Source organism: Microtus ochrogaster, chromosome 5, assembly GCF_000317375.1.
Source record: "Microtus ochrogaster isolate Prairie Vole_2 chromosome 5, MicOch1.0, whole genome shotgun sequence".
In the NCBI taxonomy this organism is placed as follows: Eukaryota; Metazoa; Chordata; class Mammalia; order Rodentia; family Cricetidae; genus Microtus; species Microtus ochrogaster.
In genome coordinates, this window is record NC_022012.1 from 16,852,451 (window position 1) to 16,876,838 (window position 24,388).

The 24,388-nt window shown below is 40.4% G+C and overlaps 1 protein-coding gene across 1 annotated transcript in view; it reads left to right on the forward strand.

Annotated features, from left to right (window-relative positions):
* The window catches only part of Bbs9 (Bardet-Biedl syndrome 9), a 384,815-nt gene that overhangs the window by 124,227 nt on the left and 236,200 nt on the right, over positions 1 to 24,388 (forward strand). Inside the window, exon 7 of the mRNA XM_026778926.1 lies at positions 17,555 to 17,733. Within this exon, the coding sequence (XP_026634727.1) occupies positions 17,555 to 17,733 (179 nt within the window). The remainder of the gene's footprint in view (positions 1 to 17,554; positions 17,734 to 24,388) is intronic.

Genomic DNA, 24,388 nt, shown 5'->3' on the forward strand with positions numbered 1-24,388 from the left:
GAGGACCTTGGACTTTCCACAGGGCAGGGAACCCTGACTGCTCTTTGGACTGGAGAGGGAGGGGAAGAGGAGTGGGGGAGGGGGAGAAGGGTGGGAGGAGGAGGAGGGAAATGGGAGGCTGGGAGGAGGCTGAAACATTTTTTCCTTTTCTCAATAAAAAAATAAAATAAAAAAGAAATTTCTTAGTTTTAAAGACAGACATTGCAAGTATCCTATAACGAAAAAATGTTAGCAATTCAGGTTATGTTCAAATGCATTTGGATGATTTATTTATTGCTGAATGTGATTATAAAGTAGTAAGTTTTATAGAAGTCTATAAATGAAGATAGCATTGTGGCAATAGAACTATCTATTCTATTGTGTTTGTCCTGAATTTTGTAGCAAATTGTTATTTTATAATGTCCAAAATTCAAGTTCTAAAACAAACCAATTGCAAGATATTGTTAGCAGGTCTACAAAGTGACCTCACTTGAAGAGTGACAAGTCAAAATGAGGTGAAATCAGTGACCTGCATCCTGGAGAGTGTCCCTGTAGGCAGGCAGGTAGGATTGAAGACATATGAGCACATACATGTACTCGTGTCATCTTCTTCCTGGTGAAAAATAGGTGCTGGTTTGTGTTGTCAGGATTTTGGGCATCTGGGTGACTGTAAACCTCCAAGAGCCCCCACTGTTTAGAGGTAGAGCAGTACAGTAGTGTGCTACTCAAAACTGTGAAATGAAGTTAGCTAAGACTGGATTTGGAAGCTGCGGCCCTTCACAGCTGTAATGGTCTGTTCTGTTCCTTTAAGAGACAAGTCACACCCACTCCCTCCCCATCTGCAGAGGCAAGCTGATCTTCAGCTTCCAGCCTGGGTCTCTTCCTTGTTCTGTCTTTCTCTTGAAGAGACAGCTTCTGTCTTTCCCTTCTTTCCATTTCTCCCTCTCCCCTCTACCTTCTCTGTTTCTCTCCCTTTTTCTTTCTCTCTCTACCTCCCTTTCCCTTTCATAACCCACTAAATAAATACCCACTTTCTCTGCATGGTATCTATAACCGTCACTTCCTGCCTGGGAACCAGCTGCCTTTGAGGCCTGCTGTGGTCTTGGGACCCACTGCCTGCTGCCTGCTTCCACTCAGGGACGGTGTTCTCATGGCCTGCCACTCGGGGACCTGTAGCATTTTATTTAAACCATTACAGCAGCGTTCTCTGCTCTTCTGTGGGGAGATAGTGTAGAATTAAATAATAGGCCCATTCTTCAAAGGGAACTGGGAAAGCAAATTTCAAGGTTTATTTATTTCGTCGTTATCCTAACTTTCAGGCAGTAGAGTAGATCAATGGTGAACATCAGTGAGTTTTGAAAGCTTTTCAGCTGGTGTGTACTCAAGAATTGTTATTGCTAAGATTTATCATAAGATTAGATACTAAAATTTTGATATTTGGCATTTTGTGAATATGGAGCTATAGAGAAGTTCCATTTATACCAACTCTGCTCCAAGAACTGTTGTTTATTACTGAATTTTGAAGACTAGTGACAGTCTTCATATCAATACTTGATAATACTTAAATCACCATTTTTATCTTGTGCATGTATACATGTATGTTATCTGTGTATGGTGTATGTGTGTGTCACTGTGAATGTGTTAGAGTGTTCATGCAGAGGTCAGAGGACAGTCTTGGCTGTTGGTCCTGCTTCCATGGCCAGGATCCTTTGTCTTTGTAAGAGTGTTGAGATGCATGCTAGTGCCTCTGGTTCTGTGTGGGTTCTGGGCGTCTGACTCAGGTCCTCACACACGTTACTTACAGAGCCTTCTCTCCAGTCCTTCTCTGGAAGTTTTGGGAGATGAATTGATCTCTTCTTGGAACTTTGAAAACGTATCCTCCAAATCATTGTGCTATGAGAGTTGTTCTCAATCCCAGCAGTGTTTCTCTGGGGAAAATGAGATGATTCCCTGTCTGTCTTAGGCTTGTTTGGAGACACCATTCACATGTCAGTGGGGATAATGTAATAATTTTTGAAGCAATGTTAGCACTGCCATTACTTTTATTCACCGTGTATGTGAGCATTAGTTCCATTATGGTACAATGGCACATATACTGGATATGAAACCTTGAGCTTCTTATTTCTCTCAGCTTCAGTTTTCCCATCTGAGGAATGCAAGTGATAATAATGATGGCATAAATTAGTGGTTCTCAACCTGTGGGTCATGACCCCTTCAGGGGTCAAATGCCACTTTCACAGGGGTCACTTAAGACCATTGGTAAACACAGATATTTACATCACAATTCATAACAATAGTAAAGTTGCAGTTAAGAAATAGCAATGAAAATAATTTATATTTAGGGTCACCACAACATGAGGAACTGTATTAAAGGCACGTTGTTAAGAAAGTTGAGAACCATTGTTCTGGACCCTGCTTCTCAGTAGCAGTGGCTTTTAGAGACACTGGGGTGTGAGGGTCATTAAATGTCATGGACTGTGTGTGGGGCTGGAGGGATACCAGCTTCGTGTTTTATAGGTGATACCCAGGTGATCTAATCCATTCCTAGAATTGAGAACCACTAATCTAGACTAGCTTAAAATCAGCATTTTTGAACTAGATTATTCTAGCTGCTAGAAGGTACGCTAGTTCATTGGCAATGTTGTCTGTCCTGGTTAGATTTTTTTTTGTCTTTGTCAGACTGACATAGCCAGGGTCATGTGGGAGGATGGAACTTCAGCTGGGAAAATGCCTGCTCAGAGTGGCATCTAGGCATGTATGCATGCTTTGGGAACATGTGGGAACCAAACCTGGAATATAAGATCAGGGGAACAGCTTTTGATGTTTAAATAGAAATTTTTTGGATGAGTTAACTTGAACTATGCTACGATTCCTTTGAAGAGGAGAGAGGAGGAGCTCACCAGGTACCAAAGGTGCCTAGAGAGTGACTATTCCACAGAACTGGATGTGGGGCCCTGTGGTGGGGCTGTGGAGGTAGATGGTGGAGCCTGGAAGGTTTCTAGTGGGGTCTGGTAAGGTCAGCATTCAGCAAACCCTCTTTGTTCAAAGGATTTTGATTTTCAAATGGGAATTGTCGCAGGCTCCTATTTCAGGCACTGATGTGAGCTGATGGGCATTTAAAGATGATTACATTTGTGAACTATGACCTAATCATGCTCTTGCCTTGATCAAGTGCTCCCAGCATGCAAGATCTGCCAGGGTCTGGCTGCACATTAGTGCTTTTATCTCTCACTGAATAGTCTCCTCACTTTGGTATCGTTTGAAAGCTGTTCTGATTTTTCTTCTAAAAAATGTCTATGTGCTAACATCTTGGTGACTTAAAAATAGTTTTCTACTGATATTCTTTTATTCAATAGAATGTAATAAAAATTGTAAGCCATACATTTTCTTATGTGACATATTAAAATGCTTTAAATTTGAAAAGGATAACATAGTCCATAGACATTTGCATTTTTATTGAATTAACTCTCATGCAAAAAGAAGTTTCTTGCCAATGTCTTAACATCATCCTAATTACAGTGAGATTTGTGCTCATGTTAACTGCCTTCCAGTGCCTCTCTGACTGAGATGCCTTTCTTCTGTCCAGCTTGTTCACTCTCAATTATATCCAAACCCTCAATTCTCAGGGTTGACCTTTTATGAGGCTTTTAAATGTTGTTTCATTTTGTTCATTCATTATGTTACTTTACATATGGTGTTTTTGAAATATATATTTTATTGTTTCTATTATGTTTATGTGGGTATGTGTGCATGTGACTGTGGATGCCGAGAGAGGCCAGAGGCATTGGACCCCTCTAGGCTGAAGGAAGTTACCAGAGTTTGTCAATCACTTGATGTGAGTAATGCAAACTGAACTTAGTCCTCAATCAGCAGTATGTGCTCTTAACCACTGAGCCAAATAGATTACACACAGTCTAAGCATGGCAAGCTGAGGCAGGGGGAATCTTGAGTTTGAGCTAGCCTGGGCTTGTTGTAGAAGGCTGATAGTTCGTTCCTGGCTGTTCACCCCAAAATAACCGCACAGAAACTGTATTAATTAAATCACTACTTGGCCCATTAGCTCTAGCTTTTTATTGGCTAACTCTTACATCTTAATTTAACCCATTTTTATTAATTTGTGTATTGCCACATGGTTGTGGCTTACCAGCAAGATTCCAGCTTGTTTTTCCCCCCAGCAGTGGCTACATGGCGTCTCCCTGACTCCACCTTCTTTCTCCCAGCATTCAGTTTAGTTTTCCCCACCTAGCTCTACTCTGCCCTATCAGGCCAAGCAGTTTCTTTATTCATTAACCAATAGAAGCAACACATATACAGAAGGACTTCCTACATCATGGGCTGTTTATGAGATTGTTCAAAAAACAAAATAAAAACTAAACGGAACAGAATAGGATATAAGCCTTTTTATCTTTCTAATACTACAGTATAATATGTTGCTTTTAAAAGAAATTTAAAATTTATTAGTACTACTTTTGAAATGGGATCTTGTTATTTATAGCTTTCATTTATCCAGTTATTGTATAGCCCAGGGTAGCCTCAAACTCACTCCTTTTGCCTCATATACTTGCACAATACTGGTATTATATTGGATACCTCCACACCTACCATGGTGTTAATTAAAAATACTATTTTGAACTAATATCTTCTAACTACACACAGTGGGTGCTTACTGGGCAAGTGAAGAGTAGGGGAATGATAATCTTTGTTTTCAGGCATGATGTAGAAACAGGGAGAATGAGCAAATGTGTGATTTCTCTTTACTTCCAGTGACCTTCCTATTGTGGGGTGTAGTCTATAGTACTTGCCAGATATTCAAAGATCTTGTATTATATCACAAATAATAAAAACCCAGAGACAGATATAGGGGTTAAAGCTGAAGATCAGAGAAGCAGAACAGTAAGTCACTAGAGAGACCTTTTACTTCTACCAATGCTCAGACCGAAGGAGCGGTCCTCAGACTGCCTAGACTGCACTGTGTCTCCACCAAAGCTCAGACTCCACACTCCAGTGAGTTCCTGTCTCTTATCTTTTACTGTTCCTTCTTCACCCAGCCATATAACTCCCGTCCCCACTTCCCTAATGCTGTGATTAAAGATGTGTGACTCCCAAACACTAGGACTAAAAGTGTGACCCATTACCACCTGGATCACAGAGATCTGTCTGCCTGTCTCCCAAATCCTGGGACTGGGATTAAAGGCGTGTGCCCCCACTCCCTGGCCTCTAGTGGTTTAGCTTTGCACTCTGATCTTTAGGCAAGCTTTATTTATTAAAATACAAATAAAATATCATTACATTGCATATCTTTCTTCTTCGTTTAACATTACTAGTTTTCCATCTTCATCCTGTTGGAGTGAAAAGCTGATAGCAGCGCATATACTCCGGCCATTGCGTTCTTCTGCAGTAACTCCCACCCTGACTCCTGTGCATCACATCTGTTTTCCTGTGTCCAACTTGACTGTTCTGTTTAGTGAGTCTATAAAAATCAGGTAGATTTTGGAACTTCAGGTCTCTTTACTTATCCTCAGAGCTAAGATTGTATCATATGATTCACATGTGACTCAGCTTGATTCTTGATTTACATGCATAATTTTTCTCCACAGCACGTGTCACAGTTGAATGCACAATATGTTTATTAATTAATTAATTGTTTTGCCTATTGCTTTTCTCCCCTTTTTAGAGTTTTTGTGCCTTTTCTTCCCTGATATTCTCACTCTGGAACTGTGCCTGCCACAATTTTGTTACTCGGTAGATACTCATTGAGTGACTTGTTCTGGCTCTTAGTAAGTCTGCTTGCTTTCTCTGAACATGCCACACTCTGGAGAGCTCTGTCTGGTGCTGTACTCCCTCCTCCTCTAGTCCTGCTGTGTTACCTCCTAAAGGATGGGTTCTCTCCCTCCCTATCGGAGTTTGATGGTCTTCTCTTGTGTTTCCATAGACTCCCTTGATCACATGTCTGTACCGCCACTGCTCCCTCAGGGCTTCGATAGGAGTGCTCAGCCTCTAGAACGATATCTGGATGTAGGTGCTGGTTGATTTTTACAGTGGTAAAAGAAATCATAGTGAGTCAAACCTTCTAAACTCATTCTGTGTCCAAAGTAAAACATAGCCTCCTTTAAGAGTGACATCATTTTTTTTTCTAGTTAGAAATTTCTTGTTTAGTCTGCAAATATAAATTAGTCAGATTTAATAGCCTTATGTAGACTGTAGTGAGTCTAATAAAAGAACAGGTTTGTCTTGAGTCTTGATGCAAAGAAATATCCTTACTACAAAGGAATTTTGTTCAGTTCCATTTATGACCCTGTAATTTCTGCAATTTTTTTGGCTACTTGTTTTTTGCAGAGTTCATGCTACTGTGATGTCTTTGGAAACTGGCCTTGGTTCCTCCAGTTTGCGTGTTCATTTCCTGGGCATTCTAATTACCACACCCTCCCTTAAATCACCCACATTCTTGATTATTAAGAGTAATGGTGGGTAGCAATAATAACTGAGTGCCATTTACCAAGCCTCAAATTGCACCTTAAAAATCATTAAAATTTTTCCTTCCTTGGAAGTCAGCCTGGAAGAGCAAGGAAAAACACCTTAGGAAATTTAGATTCTAGCCTTGCTTCCTCCCAGCACAACACTTCTGTATTCAGTGTGAGCGGTGTGCATCAGACTACAGTAATAGGAAGCTTTGTCTGAGAAGTGGCTATGCAGAGAAGGACCAACAGAGCATAACTGTTTCTAAAAATTGAAAGCATAATAACTCCTTGACACATACTTCAAAAAATTATTCCAGTGGTTTTTCTTAATGTTAGACTTAATTTTGTAAAGCAGTGAGTGAGTGTGTTGGAAAAGGTCGGGATAGACCAGATGGCTCAGTGGTAAAGCTCTTGTCTTGTGGGCCTGATTTCCCTAGTTCAATCCCCAAAACCTATGTGAAGGAAAGAACTCACTCCATAAAGTTGTCCTCTGACCTCTTCATGTATATCATGGTTCTCACATGCCCAACCCCATACATACATTATACAAAACGTAATAGTATTAGTACATCAATAAGCATGATCGTTCAAGTATCTCGGGGGTGAGATATAGAGTCCTTTGTGTATATGTCCAGGAATGATCTATTTGGATCATAAGATAGTTCAATTAGTACTTGATAAATCTCCTGGCTGCTTTTATAGGTGGCTCTACCAGGTTATACTCCCTCTGGGAGTGAGTTAAGGTTCCTGTTTCCCTTGATAGCATGTAATTATGAATGCAATTACATAATGCAATATGTCTGTGGGGTCTCTGTAAATGCTAGAGCTGGCAGAGGGATGATCCACCCGAGGCAAGAAGGAAATCTGGTTGAACACAACTTAGCTTCTGTTGGCTCAAACTTCTAGAGTCTGACTTGGAGTTTATTTCGACATATTTAAGCACAGCATAACTTTGGAAAGAAGTTTCCTTGCAACAGTTATCACGCAAAGCTTAAGACATGACTACATTGACACTCCTTTGCAAAGTACATGTCTTTTACAAAATACCTGTGACTTCTTCCATAAGAATGAATTCTTATAGAATGCATGAGAAACATTGCTAAGGGTAAGAGTCTAGGAAGGGAGGGTCTGGAATAAGCATAATTGTAGACTGGTTTGCAAAGTACACAGCACCTCTTTCATGAGAATTGATTCTATTGGCTGAGAATCAATATCAGGAGTCTGGGATAAATATAATAGTCTTTGGTGTTCAGGTGAGGCCTGGCCCTACAGACAGCAGAAGATCACCAGGTTATTAACTACATCTAACCCCAGCCTTCTGAGTGGAAATCCAGTGTAAATTCCTTCCACTGACGAGAAAAGCCTGCCAGTTTTAACTTTCCTGGTTTCTGCAGTGTTGTCTGGGAGCATGAGGACCCCAGGCTTTCTATGGTTGTCTTTTTTTTTTTTTTTTTTTTTTTGGTTTTTCAAGACAGGGTTTCTCTGTAGCTTTGGTTCCTGTCCCGGAACTAGCTCTTGTAGACCAGGCTGGCCTCGAACTCCCAGAGATCCGCCTGCCTCTGCCTCCCGAGTGCTGGGATTAAAGGTGTGTGCCACCCACCGCCCCTCTTCTATGATTGTTGTTTGTTTTTTATTGATGGCTTCTGACAGGGTTGAGGTAGTATGAATCTAGACTTACCCTGGAGAACAGCATCTGAGGCATCATTTTAATTACATTCATTGATGTTGGGAGACTTGCCAACTACAGGTAGCACCATCTCCTGGATTTGGGATCCTCACCTGTGTAAGAGTGGAGAAACAATATTGAGCCCTAGCCTGCTCATGTTAAGTCATTGCTCTGTGCTCTTGATGGTAGACATGACCACTCCCTTCAGTTTCCTGCTGCCTTACCCACAGTGATGGACTGTAACCTGGTATTACTAGCCAAGTAAACCTTTTCTCCCTCAAGATGCTTTGCTCAGGAGAATTATAGCAGCAAGAAAGGAAAGGAAAACAAGAACTTCCAAAGTTGTTTTAATTTTATTTTTCCTGATGACTAAAGATAGTGACTGAAGAGTTCCAGCACCAGGCATGGTTCCTGTATTGTTGAGCAATTAGACAGCTATTGGTTAGGGCCAAGGTTTCCATGCCACTCTGCAACACTACTGCACCCTCAGGACATGGGCATGCTGGGTGTTTCATGGTTCATAGGCAGCAGATCTGGGTAGGATGTTTGGTTATTTTTCTCCCTTGGATGTTCCTCCCTAGCCTGAGATTACCCTACATCTTGATTTTTTTTTTTGGCTGAGTTGTCTCAATCTCTCATTATAAACGTCTATTTGTCATAATACCACTTTGTAAATTAAGTGTGGGTAGAGTCATACTTCTTGGGGCCTTGAAGAGTCTTGTAAAGGAGTTGGTTTTTATTCTGTGTGCCAGTGGAGGACTATAGATAGGTGTAAGCATTCTGCCTTCCATGCTGGGAAGGTACGGTAGGCACTAAGGTAGTGTTAATACCAAAGATGCGAGGAGAAAGCCACCTATCCAAATCATCATGACCAAATTAGTTAAAGCAAACAATTAATTAAAGCAAGCTTTTTGACTCTTGTACATGGGCTGCCTCCCCCGAAGGTGGAGTTCAAGAGGTCAAGATTGGACGCGAGGAAGACAAGGCTTTTATAGTTCAGGGGCAGCAGTTTTCCAAATGGGGGATTTGGTGGGCAAAATAGGTGGGGCTATAGGAGCAGAACTGAAGCAGAACAAGTTAGACCCTCCTGAAACAAAACATGGATGCCGGGAGGGCATAGCAAGGCAGTCTTAGCAACAGGCAGTCACAGCAAGGTACTCATAGGGAGTCCTATAACCTTCGGAAACAAAGGTAGGTTGCAAAGGGTTAGAAACAACTTTCAAAACAAAGGCATGATCTCCATTCCTGGAACAGGCAGTAGGGAACCATTTGTAGTCAAGGTTACAGGTAGAACATAGCCCAATCCTTGAAAAACAGAGGTTTAATCATAAACAGGAACCAACCTAGTTTGTCTTTACTATAAGATGACTTTTAAGCCTAAGAGGGAGGCAGGCTGGTTCTTCAGTAACAGCAGAGTGAGTGGATAGTAGCTGTTACTTAGGGAAGAAATATGTATGCTTATTCCAGGTGTGTATTAGTGGATTTGGTGAGAACTTAGAACTTAGACATATCAAAAGAACTATCAGCAGTATTTGCTGGTGGGACGTGCTATGGTTTGTATTCAGAAGGTTTATTTGCTTGTGTCTAGACTTTGTTATAGGTCTTCCTGAGGTTCACAAGCTATGTCAAGTACTGAGATTGAGTTGGTTTCCTGGGGCTAGTGTCCAGGCTTGCCTCTGCCCTTCTTCTGGGGTTTGGCTAATCTGTTTATAAAGAGAGTCTGTGTGTAATCTGAGGTCTGTCTTTTGTACTGTTTGTGAGCCTTGGTTAACTCCTTCACACAAGGCCACAGGATCTACTGAGCCATCGTATTTGCCATTTAAAATACAAACATGGTTTCCCTTCTACCTTTGCCATTTTTTTTTATAGGGCAAGGATCGGATCTTGTTCTTCTTGCCTCTGTTGTATAGTGGATGTTTAATATGTGTGTTTGAAATGAATGGTAATAGACTCAATACTACTCATATGTCCAGGCCAGTCCTCTTGCTGTGATGAGGACTTCTTACAGTATGTGCTGATTTCCCGGGGTGCTGCAAAAATCCGGGTTTAAAGGTTTTTTTTTTTTTTTTTTTTTTTTTTTTGCCATGTCTTACTTTATATAGCAATAAAACCCAGCTGCTGGCAAACAGATAGTGTGTTTTACATAAAAGGGTTCTGGAGAAGAGCCAGAACCCATGTGCATTCTTTTTGTTTCTAAAAATGATTAATCATTTATGTGTTGTAGCACGTGAAGGAAGCTGTCTGCCCTGTTGTGAACAGAGCGCCCGGTCTCTAGTGTTGTCCTTCTGTACAGTACCTTTGTAAGCCCTAGAGAAGGGGAGAAAGTCTTTGAAGAGTTTACTCGCTAAGTAGCTGATTCTGGTTCAGTTTCTGACAGGGGGAAAGAGAGCTTATTTTTACTTGAAAAGTAATAAAAATTTTCCTCAAAATTTGTTTGTAACTATAAACACCAGGATAAATTATGACTACCGGTAGATATGGTTGTCATAGCAGTTAGTGTTTTATTCACAGCTTATATCCAACATTTATGTTTTGCGCTCAGTAATCTCTTCTCACCACTCTTCTGGGCCTGTCTGCAGTGCTCAGGCTAGAATGCAGGGTCCGCAGATGTTAGGAACCCGCTCTCCGTTGTTCTCCACAGCTGGAAGACACAGCTGGGTAGCTCTTCAGCGTGGATTGTCCATGTTTGAAAGCCCATTTCACCCTTATCCTCTGGGTCGATTTTGAATTTTCTAACTAATTATAGAAGCAGATTACTGTGTATTACAGTAGAATTTCTCAGGCTTAGATACATATTTCTAAGATGTTCTCTGAAAGGATTTTAACAAAATTTAAAAGTCAAAAGTAGTGAAAACTCAGCTTTATTCTCAGCAGAAGATCTGCTGTGTTATGTAGGGTCACTGACAGCAGGAGTCCTTATTGAACACAACCTCACACAAGTGTTTACAGACAAGCCAAAATATACATATCTTTGATTTTGAATTTTTCTCATCTGCGTACTGACTGTATCCTTAAAATAAACTTAAAACATATTTCTTTGCTATGAGTGTGTGCGTGTGTGCTTGCATATCTGCAATGGCATTTACTTGAAGGTCTGTCTGAGGACAGCTTGCAGGAGTTTCTCTGTGTCCACGTTGCTGAGATAGGCTGTCTCTCGTTTCTGTTGTTATGCCGCGTGCTCCTCCTGGCTGGTTCTTTCACTCTCTCCGAATTCTACGGGGTGGTGGATGCGCAGCAGCACCTTAGGCTGCTGTCTGGGTTCCTGGGCTGGAACCCAGGTGGTCAGGCAAACATAGCAAGTGCTTCAGCTCCCTGAGCCCTCTCCCAACCCTGACTTTTAATTCTGTGCTGTCTTCATTTCCTTGATTTTTTTTTCTGTTGGGATATAATCTTACTGTTTTATAAGAGTTCTTTTTATGTATTAAGTTCTATATAAAATTTTTTGTTTGTTTTTTTGAGACAGAGTTTCTCTGTATAAGAGCCCTGGCTGCCCTGGAACTCACTCTGTAGACCAGGCTGGCCTTGGACTCACAGAGATCCATTTGCCTCTGTCTCACAAATGCTAGGATTAAAGGTGTGCCCACTATGTCTAACTATAAAATTGTTTTAATAGTTCAAAAGTAATTTAGTAATTGAACAGCATGCAAGTTTCAACCTGAAAATTAGTATTTTTAGCTTGGCTGCAGTTGTTTTTCCAAATTGACTGTCTGTATGTATCTGTGTTTGTTCTTTTGAGACTGGGTCTCACTGTGTAACTTGCTTGGTTTGACTCCTGCTGGGTAGACAGATCTGGGCTTAGGCAGCAATCTCACGCCTCTGCGTCCACTGTGTCGGCAGTGGTAGGAGTCTAAGCGTGCCCATCACATGCAGCTGTTAAACATGCAGCAACTCTAAATTTTTATGTGATTTCATTTAGAGATTCTTTAGTTTCTAGCCTACTGTTTCTTTTCAGAAAATGCTCCTCCCATCTCAAAGGAAGATAAATATTTTTATAGTCTCGTATTTGAAAATTTAATGTTAAAATCCATCTGGAGTTTGAGTTTAATGCGCTTTGAGGGCAGGGATTGTCTATGAAACGAGGGACTCATTTTCAGATTCTTGAACTCAATTCTTGTTTGGTTTCATGTAATATGGCTAAAATCACAGAGTGATTGATTATCCCGGGGATGTCACATCTCTGACCTTGACCCTTGATGAAGTCCACTAACATGCTGATTTGCATCAAGAACTTATTTTGTCAGTGTTAATGCTGCTTTCAGTTGGAAGTAATTGAACATACAATGCTGCATTTACCTCCTGGCCCTTTCAGCCTGCAAGTCTGTCATTCAGAGGTCCCGTTCTTGTCACCTATGTGGACCACATTGTTATGTCAAATACCCATTAAGTAGAAATAGAAAAAAACACATTGTTTGATAATTTTATAGTTAATTGGAATAAAATTGCCAAATGACTATATTTAATTAGTAATTGTGTATGCCTGGGTCAAAGTCTTTGCCTATTGTAGGTATTTTATGCAGAAATTTTATTGATAAACACTAGAGTTTTAAAACTTGTCTTAGCATCTTTTTGAAATAAAGTAATGATAAATGAATTTATCTACAGCTTAAATTTCTCTTATTTGACCTAAATTATATCCAGTGTTTCTGATGGGATTCAATAAAAGGTAAATCACCCCAGTAACTACTGGACTTTCTTTAGATATTAATATATTCTGCTGGTATTTAGGTCAGGTCTTTTTGTGAGACAAGACATAGCTCTTTTCTCTTCTGTTTTGATATCAATCATAAATAAAGAATGAATTTTGAGAAGCTAAAGGAATACACATGTCCTTCATTTTCTCAATTCAGAAACTCAATGGTTTTCTGAATAATTCTCTTACATCTAAGTTGGCAACTGCCTTCTATTTAAACATTGGAACAAACTGGTTTATTTTTCTATAAACCAACACTTTTTTTTTGAAATTTGCTGAATTTCAGAACATATTTAATTACCAGTATTGGAATGTGAGAGAAACTTTAAACTATCTAATGTAACCTGTAATACACTTGAATAAGGAGGAATGCCTTTCTCATGCCTTGCCAGCTCTCCTGCTTTTGGGGCCTTTCGGAGGTTAGGAGTGAGCTGGGAGTGGCTATTTGATTTCAGAGAAGGATGGTTTCTGCCTTGTCTTGGAGTGCCAAACAATGACCGGCCTTTTAGCATCAGGAAAGTTTTAAGGACTCAGGCTTCTGGACCTTCAGGGGCTTGAGTAAAGGAGAACAGAAGTCACAAGTTGGAGTAGAGTAAGGCTTCTACCTCTGGACTTGCTTTGAGGCTGTAAGTTAGGATTTTGTCAACTCTTTAGGTGGCTTTTGTGGCCTGCCAGGAAAGACAAGCCCCATAGGCACCGTGGGTTTCCATAGTTCCCTTTAGAAGAAAGTGAATGCATTTGGTGAGGCAGATGAAAGGAGCGATTCCTGCAAATGGATTTTGAGGAGTACCATCTCTCACCATCTTCTTTAGAGATGAGCAACTTTGGGAGGACTTCTTGGGGCTGACTAGGCTCTAGAGCAACAGTCAGTGTTAGAACCCAGGCTCTCCTGGTCTCAGTTAACACCAGGGTAGCTCTTACTTCTGGGAAGCCATGTCACAGGGTCTGTGGCACTCACTGTAATGGGCCCTAGAGAAGGTACAGTGTGTACAGGGTGTAGGGATGTTGTAAATTATGTTGATTGTTTTTGTCTTTTTGAGACAGTCTCACTGTGTAGCCCAAGTTGGTCTGGAACTCAAATTTCTCTCACCGCAACTTCTTGAGTGCTAGAATCATAGGTACTCACCATCACATCTAGCTGGACTGTTGTGTTTCTGGTCAGTAGTGAGTGGTTGCTGGAGTCATTTTTTGGGAAAGACTTTTGTTCTCAACCCAGTTGAGCTTTTATGTTAGCTGTATGACTGTTTGTAATGATACAGCTCTGAAGAGATTTAAAGTTATTTCTTCTGAGTTTAGTAGGTCTCTCTCTCTCCCCTTCTAATTAATAATTCTCTCTAAGAACTCTTCATTAAGAACAGGTACAACCAATTGATAAATCTACAAGGCCACCCCTACGTGTAAGGCTTGGGCGTGGAATATTTTAAGAGCCAGAGGACTAGGATTCCTGCTACTAGATAGTGTTTTGTAGCATAAACAGGGAGAATGTACCCATGAAACCCCAACATATAATGCCTACCCAAGACCTATATAATGGAAATAGCAGTTGATACACCAGTGTGGATGGGGGAAGTATCACAGGGTCATACCCTGGATGAAGAGCAACAGGATACCAATGGTTACTAAGAGCTAAGAGTGGGAGAATCAATCTCTTAAAAAGAGACAAGCTCTCTGATAAGCTATCCAACCCCAAGAGGTCAGTCCTGAACACATGTATTACTCACATGTACAGATAAGTAACACTAAAAGAACTCAAGAGGGTGTATGTGTGTGTGTGTGTGTGTGTGTGTGTGTAACAATAATAATTGAAGAGGTCATGAACTTGAGAGGAAGTGTAGGGTTCACAGGAACTATTGCAGTGGGTGATGGAGGGGTAGAAATGATGTAAATATAGGACTGATGTATGAACTTCTAAAGAAAATAAAAAATTAAATCAAGAAAAAACAGTGGCAAGTAGTCCCAAAACAACATGGTGTACTGGAGAGATGGCTCAGTGGTTAAGAAGACTGGTTGTTCTTCCAGAAGACCTGGGTTTGATTCCCAGTACCCATGTGGTGGCTCAGAACCATCTAAGTTCAGGTCCAGGGGATCCAGCTCCCTCTTCTGTTCTCCAAAGGCAACAGGTATGTTCATGATGCATAGACATATTTGCAGGCAAAACACTCATATACATATAATAATAATAATAAACAACAACAGCATAATACTCAAAATAGCTTGGTACTGGCAAAAGAGACATATAGGTCAGCAGAATGGAACAGAGATCCTGATATAAACCCACACAGCTATAGCCACTTGGATTTTGACAGAGATGCTAAGAATACCCGTTGGAGAAAAGCATGCTTCTTCAAATGTGTCATTGGAAAAATGGGATATCCGTGTGTAGAATGAAAATAGATCCCCATTCTCACCGTGTGTAAAGGTCAACTCCTGGTGAATTAAAGATGTTAACAGAAGACTAGAAACTCTCTAACTATGGGGAAAAAGTAGGAAAAACAGTTCAAGATAGAGGAATGGGCAAGGACTTTCTTGGTAAGACTCAAGTCACTCAGGAATAAGTCCAAAAAGTGACAAATGGGGTCTCATGAAATTCAAAAGTTTCTGTATGACAAAGAAAACATCTGAGTGAAGAGATAGATGACATGATAGGAGGAAATCTTCACTAGCTATACATCTGACAGAGGAAAATGTCTAAAACATACAAAGAACTGAAACAAAGCGAAACTGAATAATCTCATCAAGAAAGAGGCCAATAAAATGAACAGATGGTTCTCAAAATATGAGATACAAATGTTCAATACGTATTTCCACTTCATTACTTCAGAATGCAAATCAACATTACTTCATTGCTTTACAACACAAATCAAAATTACTTAGATTCCACCCTACCCTAGTCAGAATGGTAGAAACATAACAAATGCTGGCAAACGTGTAGACAACAAGGAACCTTATGTGCTGCTGGTAGGAAGGTAAACTAGTCTACTACTACCGATATTGGTTTGGTGACTTTTCAATAAACTAAAGACAGATTTACCACATGACTTGACTTACCCGAAGGATTCCAAGCCAGTGTGCTGCAGAGACATTGGCACCAGTGTTTATTGCCACACTGTTCACAACAGCTAATTTCTGGAGCCACATGCATGTTCAGCAGCAGAAGAATGTAAAGGCAGACATGGTAATTCGTGTACAACAGAGCTTTTCCAGCCGAGAAGAAGGAAGTCATGTCACCTGCAGGAAAACTGTTGCAAGAGCAAAGCAAACCATAGTAAGCGAATTGTCTTAAAAGACGAATGTATGTTTTCTTCTCATTTACCATTCCTAGATTTTATATATATATACATAAAATCTGGTATGTATATGTGATATGAAAACAGGAGTAAAATTATTTAGGGGAACAAATGGGATGAACAGGAGAAGGGGCAGGAAGCAAGCAGATGGCTGAGGATATCAGGGGAAATATGCCCCACATACAGCAATATATGTATGAACATTTAAAACAACAAAAAAGGCAAAATATTTTGTTAGATCGTAGACCAGTGTATAACATATAGCAAAACCTAAAAGAATTCATATATAAACACCAAATGATTTAGGACAATGTTGAATTTTTTTCTATGAATACCAAGGAACAAGCAAATTCAGTATTTTTTGACTGCTTTTTATAGTGTATTAAGAGAAATATGTAATTTTAATTTCTAAACATTGCATAGTAAAATCAGCCAGAATGTATATATTACAGGTAAGTTTTAGAGAGAACCAGAGATAACAGAGCCTGAGAAGTGAAAACTGTCTTCATCTGTTCTTTGCTGTTATTACAGATTTCCAAAGACTGAGTGCTTTAGTCAGGAAGGAAAAGGATTTGACTTATGCTTGTGGAGATTTCAGGAGTCTGAGACTTGGGATGAAGTTTCAGGATATGGAAGGCAAGAAAGGGAAGGAGGAAGAGAGGGAGGGATGGAGGAAGAGAGATTGACAGGGGAGCTCCTTTTCCTAAGATCTTTCATAATCCATCTTAATCTGTGAGGTTAAACACTCATGTCCTAATGACTTGTTTGAGGGTCATGTTCAAGTGGAAACAGACAGCGAGGAAAAGGAATTATAGGAATCAGAATAGTGGTGGAGAAAGAGCTAGTGCACAGGGCAGTGGCCTTTTCTGTCTAGGAATGGGGAGAGAAGAAAGGAACAAATCAGAGAACTCCTTGGGTAGGAGTGTGTGTTAAGGAAGCCTTGAGAGGCCCGTGTGAAAAGAATTAGTTCTAAGAATCCAGAGGAGGAAGAAGGGAGGAGAGAACATATCAGTTCTCCAGTGACTTCGCTGTGGCTGTCCCAGCCTTGGGGTCACTTCATGGCTGTCCTGGCCTTGGGGTCACTTCACGGCTGTTCTGGCATCTTGGGGTCATGCCTTATTCCTTCTCTCTAGCTAGTCTCATGTCTTGCTCCATGGTTCCAAGTGGAATTCCCATACTGGATATGATATCGACGAGTGGCAACTGTATTGCGGATTAAGATCAACATCCAATATCAGACTACCGTATAATTAGACTTCTTTGATAGTATAGTACATTTTAATGTTTATCCCACTTCTGTAATGCATCTTAACACTGGGCATCCATCTGTAAATATAGATGCTGCTTGAAACATTAAAATTGAGCCTTTAAATAAACCTATCCTTATACTTATTTATTATTGGTATGTAAAGCTCAATGTCTTCTGTCAAGGTGGATAATCTAACCATGTCTTGTGTTCTCTTGCACCTTACAGTGACTTGAAGGGAGTGATAGTGACTCTCAGTGATGATGGTCACCTACAGTGTTCATATCTGGGGACAGACCCTTCTCTGTTCCAAGCTCCAAAAGTTGAATCAAGAGAGCTCAACTACGATGAACTTGATGTGGAATTGAAAGAGCTTCAGAGAATCATCAAAGATGTAAAGTCACAAGGTATCCCATTTTTATTGAATAATTTTAATGTTAATTACAAAACTCACCTTATGGTGTATATGGTATTGTTTTATAAATGTTAATTAAATTTCTCTCCCAGGCCTAGTTCAAGAGACTTTGAACAAAGCCTTGCTCTTTAGCACACGAGGTCCTTGCGTGGACTTTGTGGAGATGGCTTCTGAGCACTAGTCTTGAAGCTAGTATTTTGTTAACGTGTTCCAGGGACAGCTCTATCTAGACTGGAAGTATTTTGCTTTCGTAGCAAAGGTGAAGTAGTTCTTAGTGGTTTTAGGCTGTGAGATGAACGCTGAAGCTTATAGTCAATTATTAACTTACAGTATCCTTGGTTTCACTTGCTTCTTTGAAAAGAAATCCAAGTAGTACATGAATTGCCACTTTGTTACTCAAAATGTAGTAATTTGCAGCTTAGATGGTGTAATTTATGCTTGGAGTTAATTAGCCGTCCAAATGGAGTGTAGCCTGGGATACTCTGATTTCTAATGACGCAGGGACTGGTGATATTTCCAGTTCCCAAGTTTTGAGTAACTCAATGTTATTTTATGTGGGGACTCACAAGGGTGTAATTTTATTGTAAATTAAAAGGAGAAACAAAACACCAACCCTGCAGCTCGTGTTGGACATGTGAAAATCATTACTTTAAGTTCTCCTTTCAGGGTCAGGTAAAAGTGTTTTCTTAATGAGAAAAAATATGGACCATTTTCACATAAAAGAAACGTTAAAACAAGTAGGAATAATAAAAGAAACGGAGCATCAAAAGCCAAGCAAAGCAACGGAGCCAATCTTAATCCTGGTCCGTTTGCTTCACTAGGTTTATGTATTTTTTGATCTCTATTGCCAGGATTATATTCCTCTGGTTTTTAGGAATTGAGATGATATATTAAAATAGGAATATTAAAAGTAAAGATGTTATACTTTGGCTTCACACATTCTTATAGAACGTTTTCAGAGTAAACCATTGAAATGGAGATCTTTAAAGGGACTTGTCAGCACTGCCTCTTCAGGTGGGACATGATGAGAATGGATGCATCAGGCTGCAGTGTGCAGATTTAAGTTCTCAGTCTTGATGCTAGTGTTAGGGAGGATGAGTGAAATTACAGTTTTTGTCATTTTAGGGTATAATTGGGAAAGATTATTATGTATATAACATTTATATATATGAAACATGAAGTTTCTCAAGTTCATTAAATAATGTGGTTTTTCTCAAAATTTTTGTCTTGTGATTTTTGCCATTCCACAAGCAATGGCTAATGGTAGTTTAATTAACATGAATTATATAAATTGTTCAAGAAATCCCTTATAGCCAATCATTATCTCCTGGTAGCCATAGTGATGTCCTTAAATGAAAAGGCTTTGATACTTTGTTTGCCATTTCCTTGGTCTTTTTGTAGATCTTGAAGCACTTCTATTAAATATAGCATTTTATTTTTTGATAATTTCACACATGAGTCCTGCATTTGTATCCGTTTCTACTCTTTTTCACCGTCTGACTATTCCCTCCTCTCCCACTCTTCAAGTCCATGACCTTTTCTCCTTTCAATATTATTGTTACTACACACGGACACACAGACACACAGGCACACACACACAGGCGCACACACACGTGTGCATAAATGCAGCCTGCCAAGCCCATTTAGCATCACTCATATGCTTTTGTGCTTAGGCTGACTTGTTGGGATTGGGTCACCCATCACAGGACTGATTCTCTCAGCAGCCTTTGATTGACTGGAACTCTTTATCTAGGGCAGGTCTCGTGAGATTTTCCTAGCTATGTTGGTATCTTTGTGCAATCCTGTTTAGGGAACTGTTGTTTATACTTCATGGATGCAGCTTCCCTGTGGTATGCCAAAGACACTGTCCAGCGGCAGACTGCTTCCTACGGTTGACACTTCTCTCCCCCGGTCCCCCTTAGCTTTAGGGGTCGAGTTGCAGACATAGCAGTTGGCATTGGGCTCACAGTAGTTGTTCTCTGCATTTTTCCCAGTTGTAGAATTCTGTGATGGTCTCCGCTACAAAAAAGAAGCTTCTTTGATGAGTGAAAGTTCCACTTATTTGTGATTTAGGACCCAACTAGAAATAATACTATCTTAGGAAGGTGGCAGTCATAGGCTCTCCCTTTGGCTCTATGACCTCACCAGCCATAGGGAGCTGCCTGGATTTACAGCTCCAGGCATAACTGCCTCCTATTGAGCACATCTTCAGTCCAAGTATTGGGCTCTTGGATCTAGGTGCCACACTGCACTCCTGGGGCCATCTTGCTGCACTGACCCTTGTAAGTCCTTCCTTACAGCTGGAAGGACTGTTGATTATTGCTTATCTTGGCAACTTGTGTAGCACCTTACGACAATAAGAGCTAGTCTTCCTGGAGGAGGCTTCCAGATAGTTCCAGCTCCATTCTTCCTCATCGTGTGTCTGGCTATGTGATGTCTTCATTATTAAGAAATAGTGTCTTACTTTCAAGTTCTGGAAGGCAGTCCAGGGCCATAGTGGTAACCTTTTTCTGTCTTCATACTTTCAAACTCCACAGCTCAGGAGAGATTTCCCATGTCTGGCATGGCTCTTTGCTAGACTGTCTGCAGTTCCTGCGGCCAGCATCGTCAGCACAATTGGTCTGACTTCATCCAAACTGTATATACATGTATGCACACATTTACATTCGTTACATATTTATTTTCATATCAGGATAAAGCAGTAGCTTTTTCAAATATCCTTAGTATATCTACCACCCCCATAGTGCCCACCTTTCTAACCCCCTAGTTTAATCATCACTTCCGTTTCCCCACTTCCCCCTGACAGCACCTGCATCCTCTATCCCCTCTCTCTAGAGCCGGCCACTGTCTGCCATGATGGTTACCGTGGCTACTCTAGATTATATTACTGAAGCTAGGAATGCACCCACAGACTTTGATGAAAGTTAATTTTTTACATAACCTCAGCATTCTGTTAATGTTTGAACTTCTCTGTACTTTTGTGCTACTGTTGTTAGGTTTTATTTCTAAAAAAGAAACAAAGAGAAAGTTTTTAAGAAATAGAAGATTTTGCTTTATTTATTTATTTGCTTTATTTTATTTCCAGGCGTAAAGAATATTAAGTATTCTGTTCCTTTGTGGAAGTTTGATATCCCTGTTCACCTAAATACTTCTAATGATAGGAAATGACATATTATTTCATTATAGATCATGAAAAGTCAGGATGCTGAAGTTCTGGATGACCTCATTATTTTAATGATACTTTTGTACAGTGGCATTTTAAAAAATAAATTTGTTAAATAGATATTTAAAAATGAAAATGTTGTTTCATACAATATATTTTGAGTCCAGTTTTCTCTCCCCCATCTCCTCCCACATCCTCTCCTTATCTCTACCCACCCAACTCCATGCCTTCTTTCCCTCTCTCATTACAAAAGCAAATAGGCAAATAAAAAAGCCAGCAAACCATAATGAAAAACAAAAACAAAGCAAAGAAAAACAATATGAGAATCACACACACACACATACACACACTCTGAAACCCATACAAACATGGAATTGAAAACCATAATATGTAAAAAAAAATACCAGTAAAAGATGCCCAAACAAAGAAATATGAGACAAAATTTCTACAAAAATACTATTGAGTTTATTTTGTATTGGCTGTCTTCAGCTAGGTGTGGGGTTTACCCTTAAGTTTATATATCCAGTGAGACTCCATTGGAGAAAACTGTTTCCTTTGCAAATGGTTGTCAATTGAACATAGCTTCTTGGTTAGGGCTGGGAGCTTGTGTCTACTTCCCCCTCTTGGTGTTGGGACTTCATCTGGCTTGGACTCGTGTGGACCCACTTCATGCTTCCACAGCACCCTGTGCATGCTGCCACAGTCTCTGTGAATTCATGTGTGTGTCAGTTATGTTGTGTCTGGAAGACACTGTTTTCTTGGCATCTTCCATCTTCTCTGGCTCTATGACCACTCTGCCTCCTCTTCTGCATAGCTCTCTGAGCCCTGACAGTAGGGGTTTGATGAAGGCATCCTTTAACTTGAAAAAATGTGCATTGTTTTACAGGCTATATTCCATATAAAGCTTTTTCTAAGAAGGGATTGTGGTAAAACCTAAAGCTAATGTAAAGGAGATATTTTGTTGCACACATGGTGTACATGTCTATTGTAATAAAATTTTTGAAGCTGATTTTATGTGTGTAACTTATATCAGGAATATATGTTACAAGCATGAAATTATAGCAATATTTTCTATGCATGTGGTGAAACTTTTGAAATTCAGAGTGCTAGTGTTAATTCTGCCAAGTGTTTCCATGAGGAAGAGTCACCAATGTCTTTCAGTGAAACTTTCAAGAGACAGAGTTTCCGTATGACGTAAGCACCTGATCACACACTCTTTACCTAGTGTAACCATGAAGCCCTGGGTGTGGCATGTAAGAGAGGTACCAACAGTGGGCTTTCAGGCAAGTACAGAGTGCAAACAGACATGGGCAAGACAAATATGTCTGTATCCCATTTCTAATATGTGTGGGCCAGCTTACTTGATGCTATCTCCAAGGGCTAGGAACAGTTGAACTTGGTTTGTTCATTCCCGGTTGTGTGTGGGTACATGGAACAGAGGGCCGGAATACAGCAGCTCAGAAAGCAGAGAGAGGTCTGTTTGTTTCTCCTGGAAAAGAAGCCAGGTAGTTGGCAGTACAGGGTTGGCGCCACACTTCTTCAGGAATTTTGATCCTTCTATTCCAGATCATGTCTTGGTTCAGGAATGCTTCTGGAACCTCTGCCTCACATCTGCAGCCAAGTCAGCCCCCAAAGGAGCTTTCCTGGAAGCCACACCCTGAGCAGCTTTTATCTCAATGGCTCTTCCAATCTGAAAAACAGGCCAGCCAGTTTAGTGGGGTTTGCTGATGGCTGTTCTGGACAAAATTGAGCTTCTTTAGTGAAGAAGCGAAGACTGGTTCTTAAATGGCCAACAGATTGCCTTTTAGATTCCTAATAGGTCTAGAATGTCCTTTCCAGACTTTGCTGTAGTGACAGAGCCACCTCATGGTGTTTAGGACATCCTGCTGTGAGACACCCGAGATGACGGTGTCTCCCTTGTGCCCCTCTGTTTTCAATTCTCCATCCTCAGTGCGTTGATCTTCCCTTTTTAGAGATCCTGGGAACTATAGATGCTCTAGGCATTGTGTGCAGATAGAATTTCCAGACAAGAAGGCCGCTCTTCAGAATCCCTGTTTTAGGGAGAAACAGCTTTCATAAAAGCATATGTCTCCCCTGCCCAGCCCCAGTACCATTGGTGATGATTTTTAGAGCTGTGTTCACACCCAAAACAACTACCATGATTAAATTTAACCCGGGTGTAGTAATAGGAGCGGTGGGGCTGTGTCCTGCCACCCAGCCGCCCGCACGGCTAGCTTTATACCCGAAATAATTACACGGACACTGTATTCTTTTAAACACTGCTTGGCCCTTTAGCTCTAGCCCTTACTGGCTAATTCTGATATCCCGATCAACCCATCTCTAATAATCTGTGAGCACCGGTCTTACCGGGAAGATTCTAGCCTATGTCCATCCTGGGTCGGAGCTTCATCGCGTGTGCCTCAGAAAGCAGAGCTATCCCTGCGTCCGCCCAGGAGCTGGGAGCATGGCGTCTCTGCTCCAGAGCGCAGAGCTGTCGAGTCTCTGAGCTCACTTCCTCTTCCTCCCAGCATTCTATTCTGTTTACTCCTCCCACCTATGTTTTAAGCTATGAGGCCAAGCAGTTTCTTTTTATTGCTTAACCAATGAAATCAACAGATTGATATATGACACTCCCACATCACCTGGGAGCCAACTTCTGTATGAAGCTGAACACTTCTACAAAAATAGTGCTTGGCCACAAAGAGAAATGAGGGAAGAGCAGATGTTAGCTTCCCAGTCAATTATCTGATATGCATGAACTTGTATGTACATATATCTAATACTTAAAATACATTATTTAAGCACATATATGTGTGAATATACATAAATATGTATGCATTTTATTCATATGCATAAATATTATTTCTTATTTAGAATAACTTGCTTTTTGTAATATTTGTTTGTGCAAAATAAACATTGAAAATTAGGGCAATAGTATGAATTGTCAGTCTACTTTCTGTTATTACAAAAAGCTTTCAGCTAAGTGTTTATGAAGGAAGGTTTTATTTAGTTAATAGTTGTAAGAGATTCAAGAGCATGAATCCAAGGCAGGCTTGCATTTAGTAATACTTCAGATAAATTGGCATTGTGTAGGGTCAGAAGTATGTGTGAGGGAAAATGTACACATAAACCAGGGACACAGGAAGAAGGGGGGGCTAGGTCTGCCCTGTCCATAACAAGCCTCTGTGAGAACTAACGGGGGTCACAGAAATGATGCATCTGTTTCTTCTGAGGGCAGTGCCTTCAGTAACTGAAGGACCTCCTACCTTTAAAGATCCTGCCATTTCTTAACACTGTAGAACCTGAGACCAAGTTTCAAAGAGATGGACTTTGAGGGACACAGTCAAAACCTAGCTATACCATATGTATGTGTCTGTGGTACGTGCATGTGGTATATGCATGTGTTTGTGGTATATGTATGTATATTGGTATATGTATATATGTGGGGGTATCTGTATGTGTATATGGTATATGCATGTGTTTG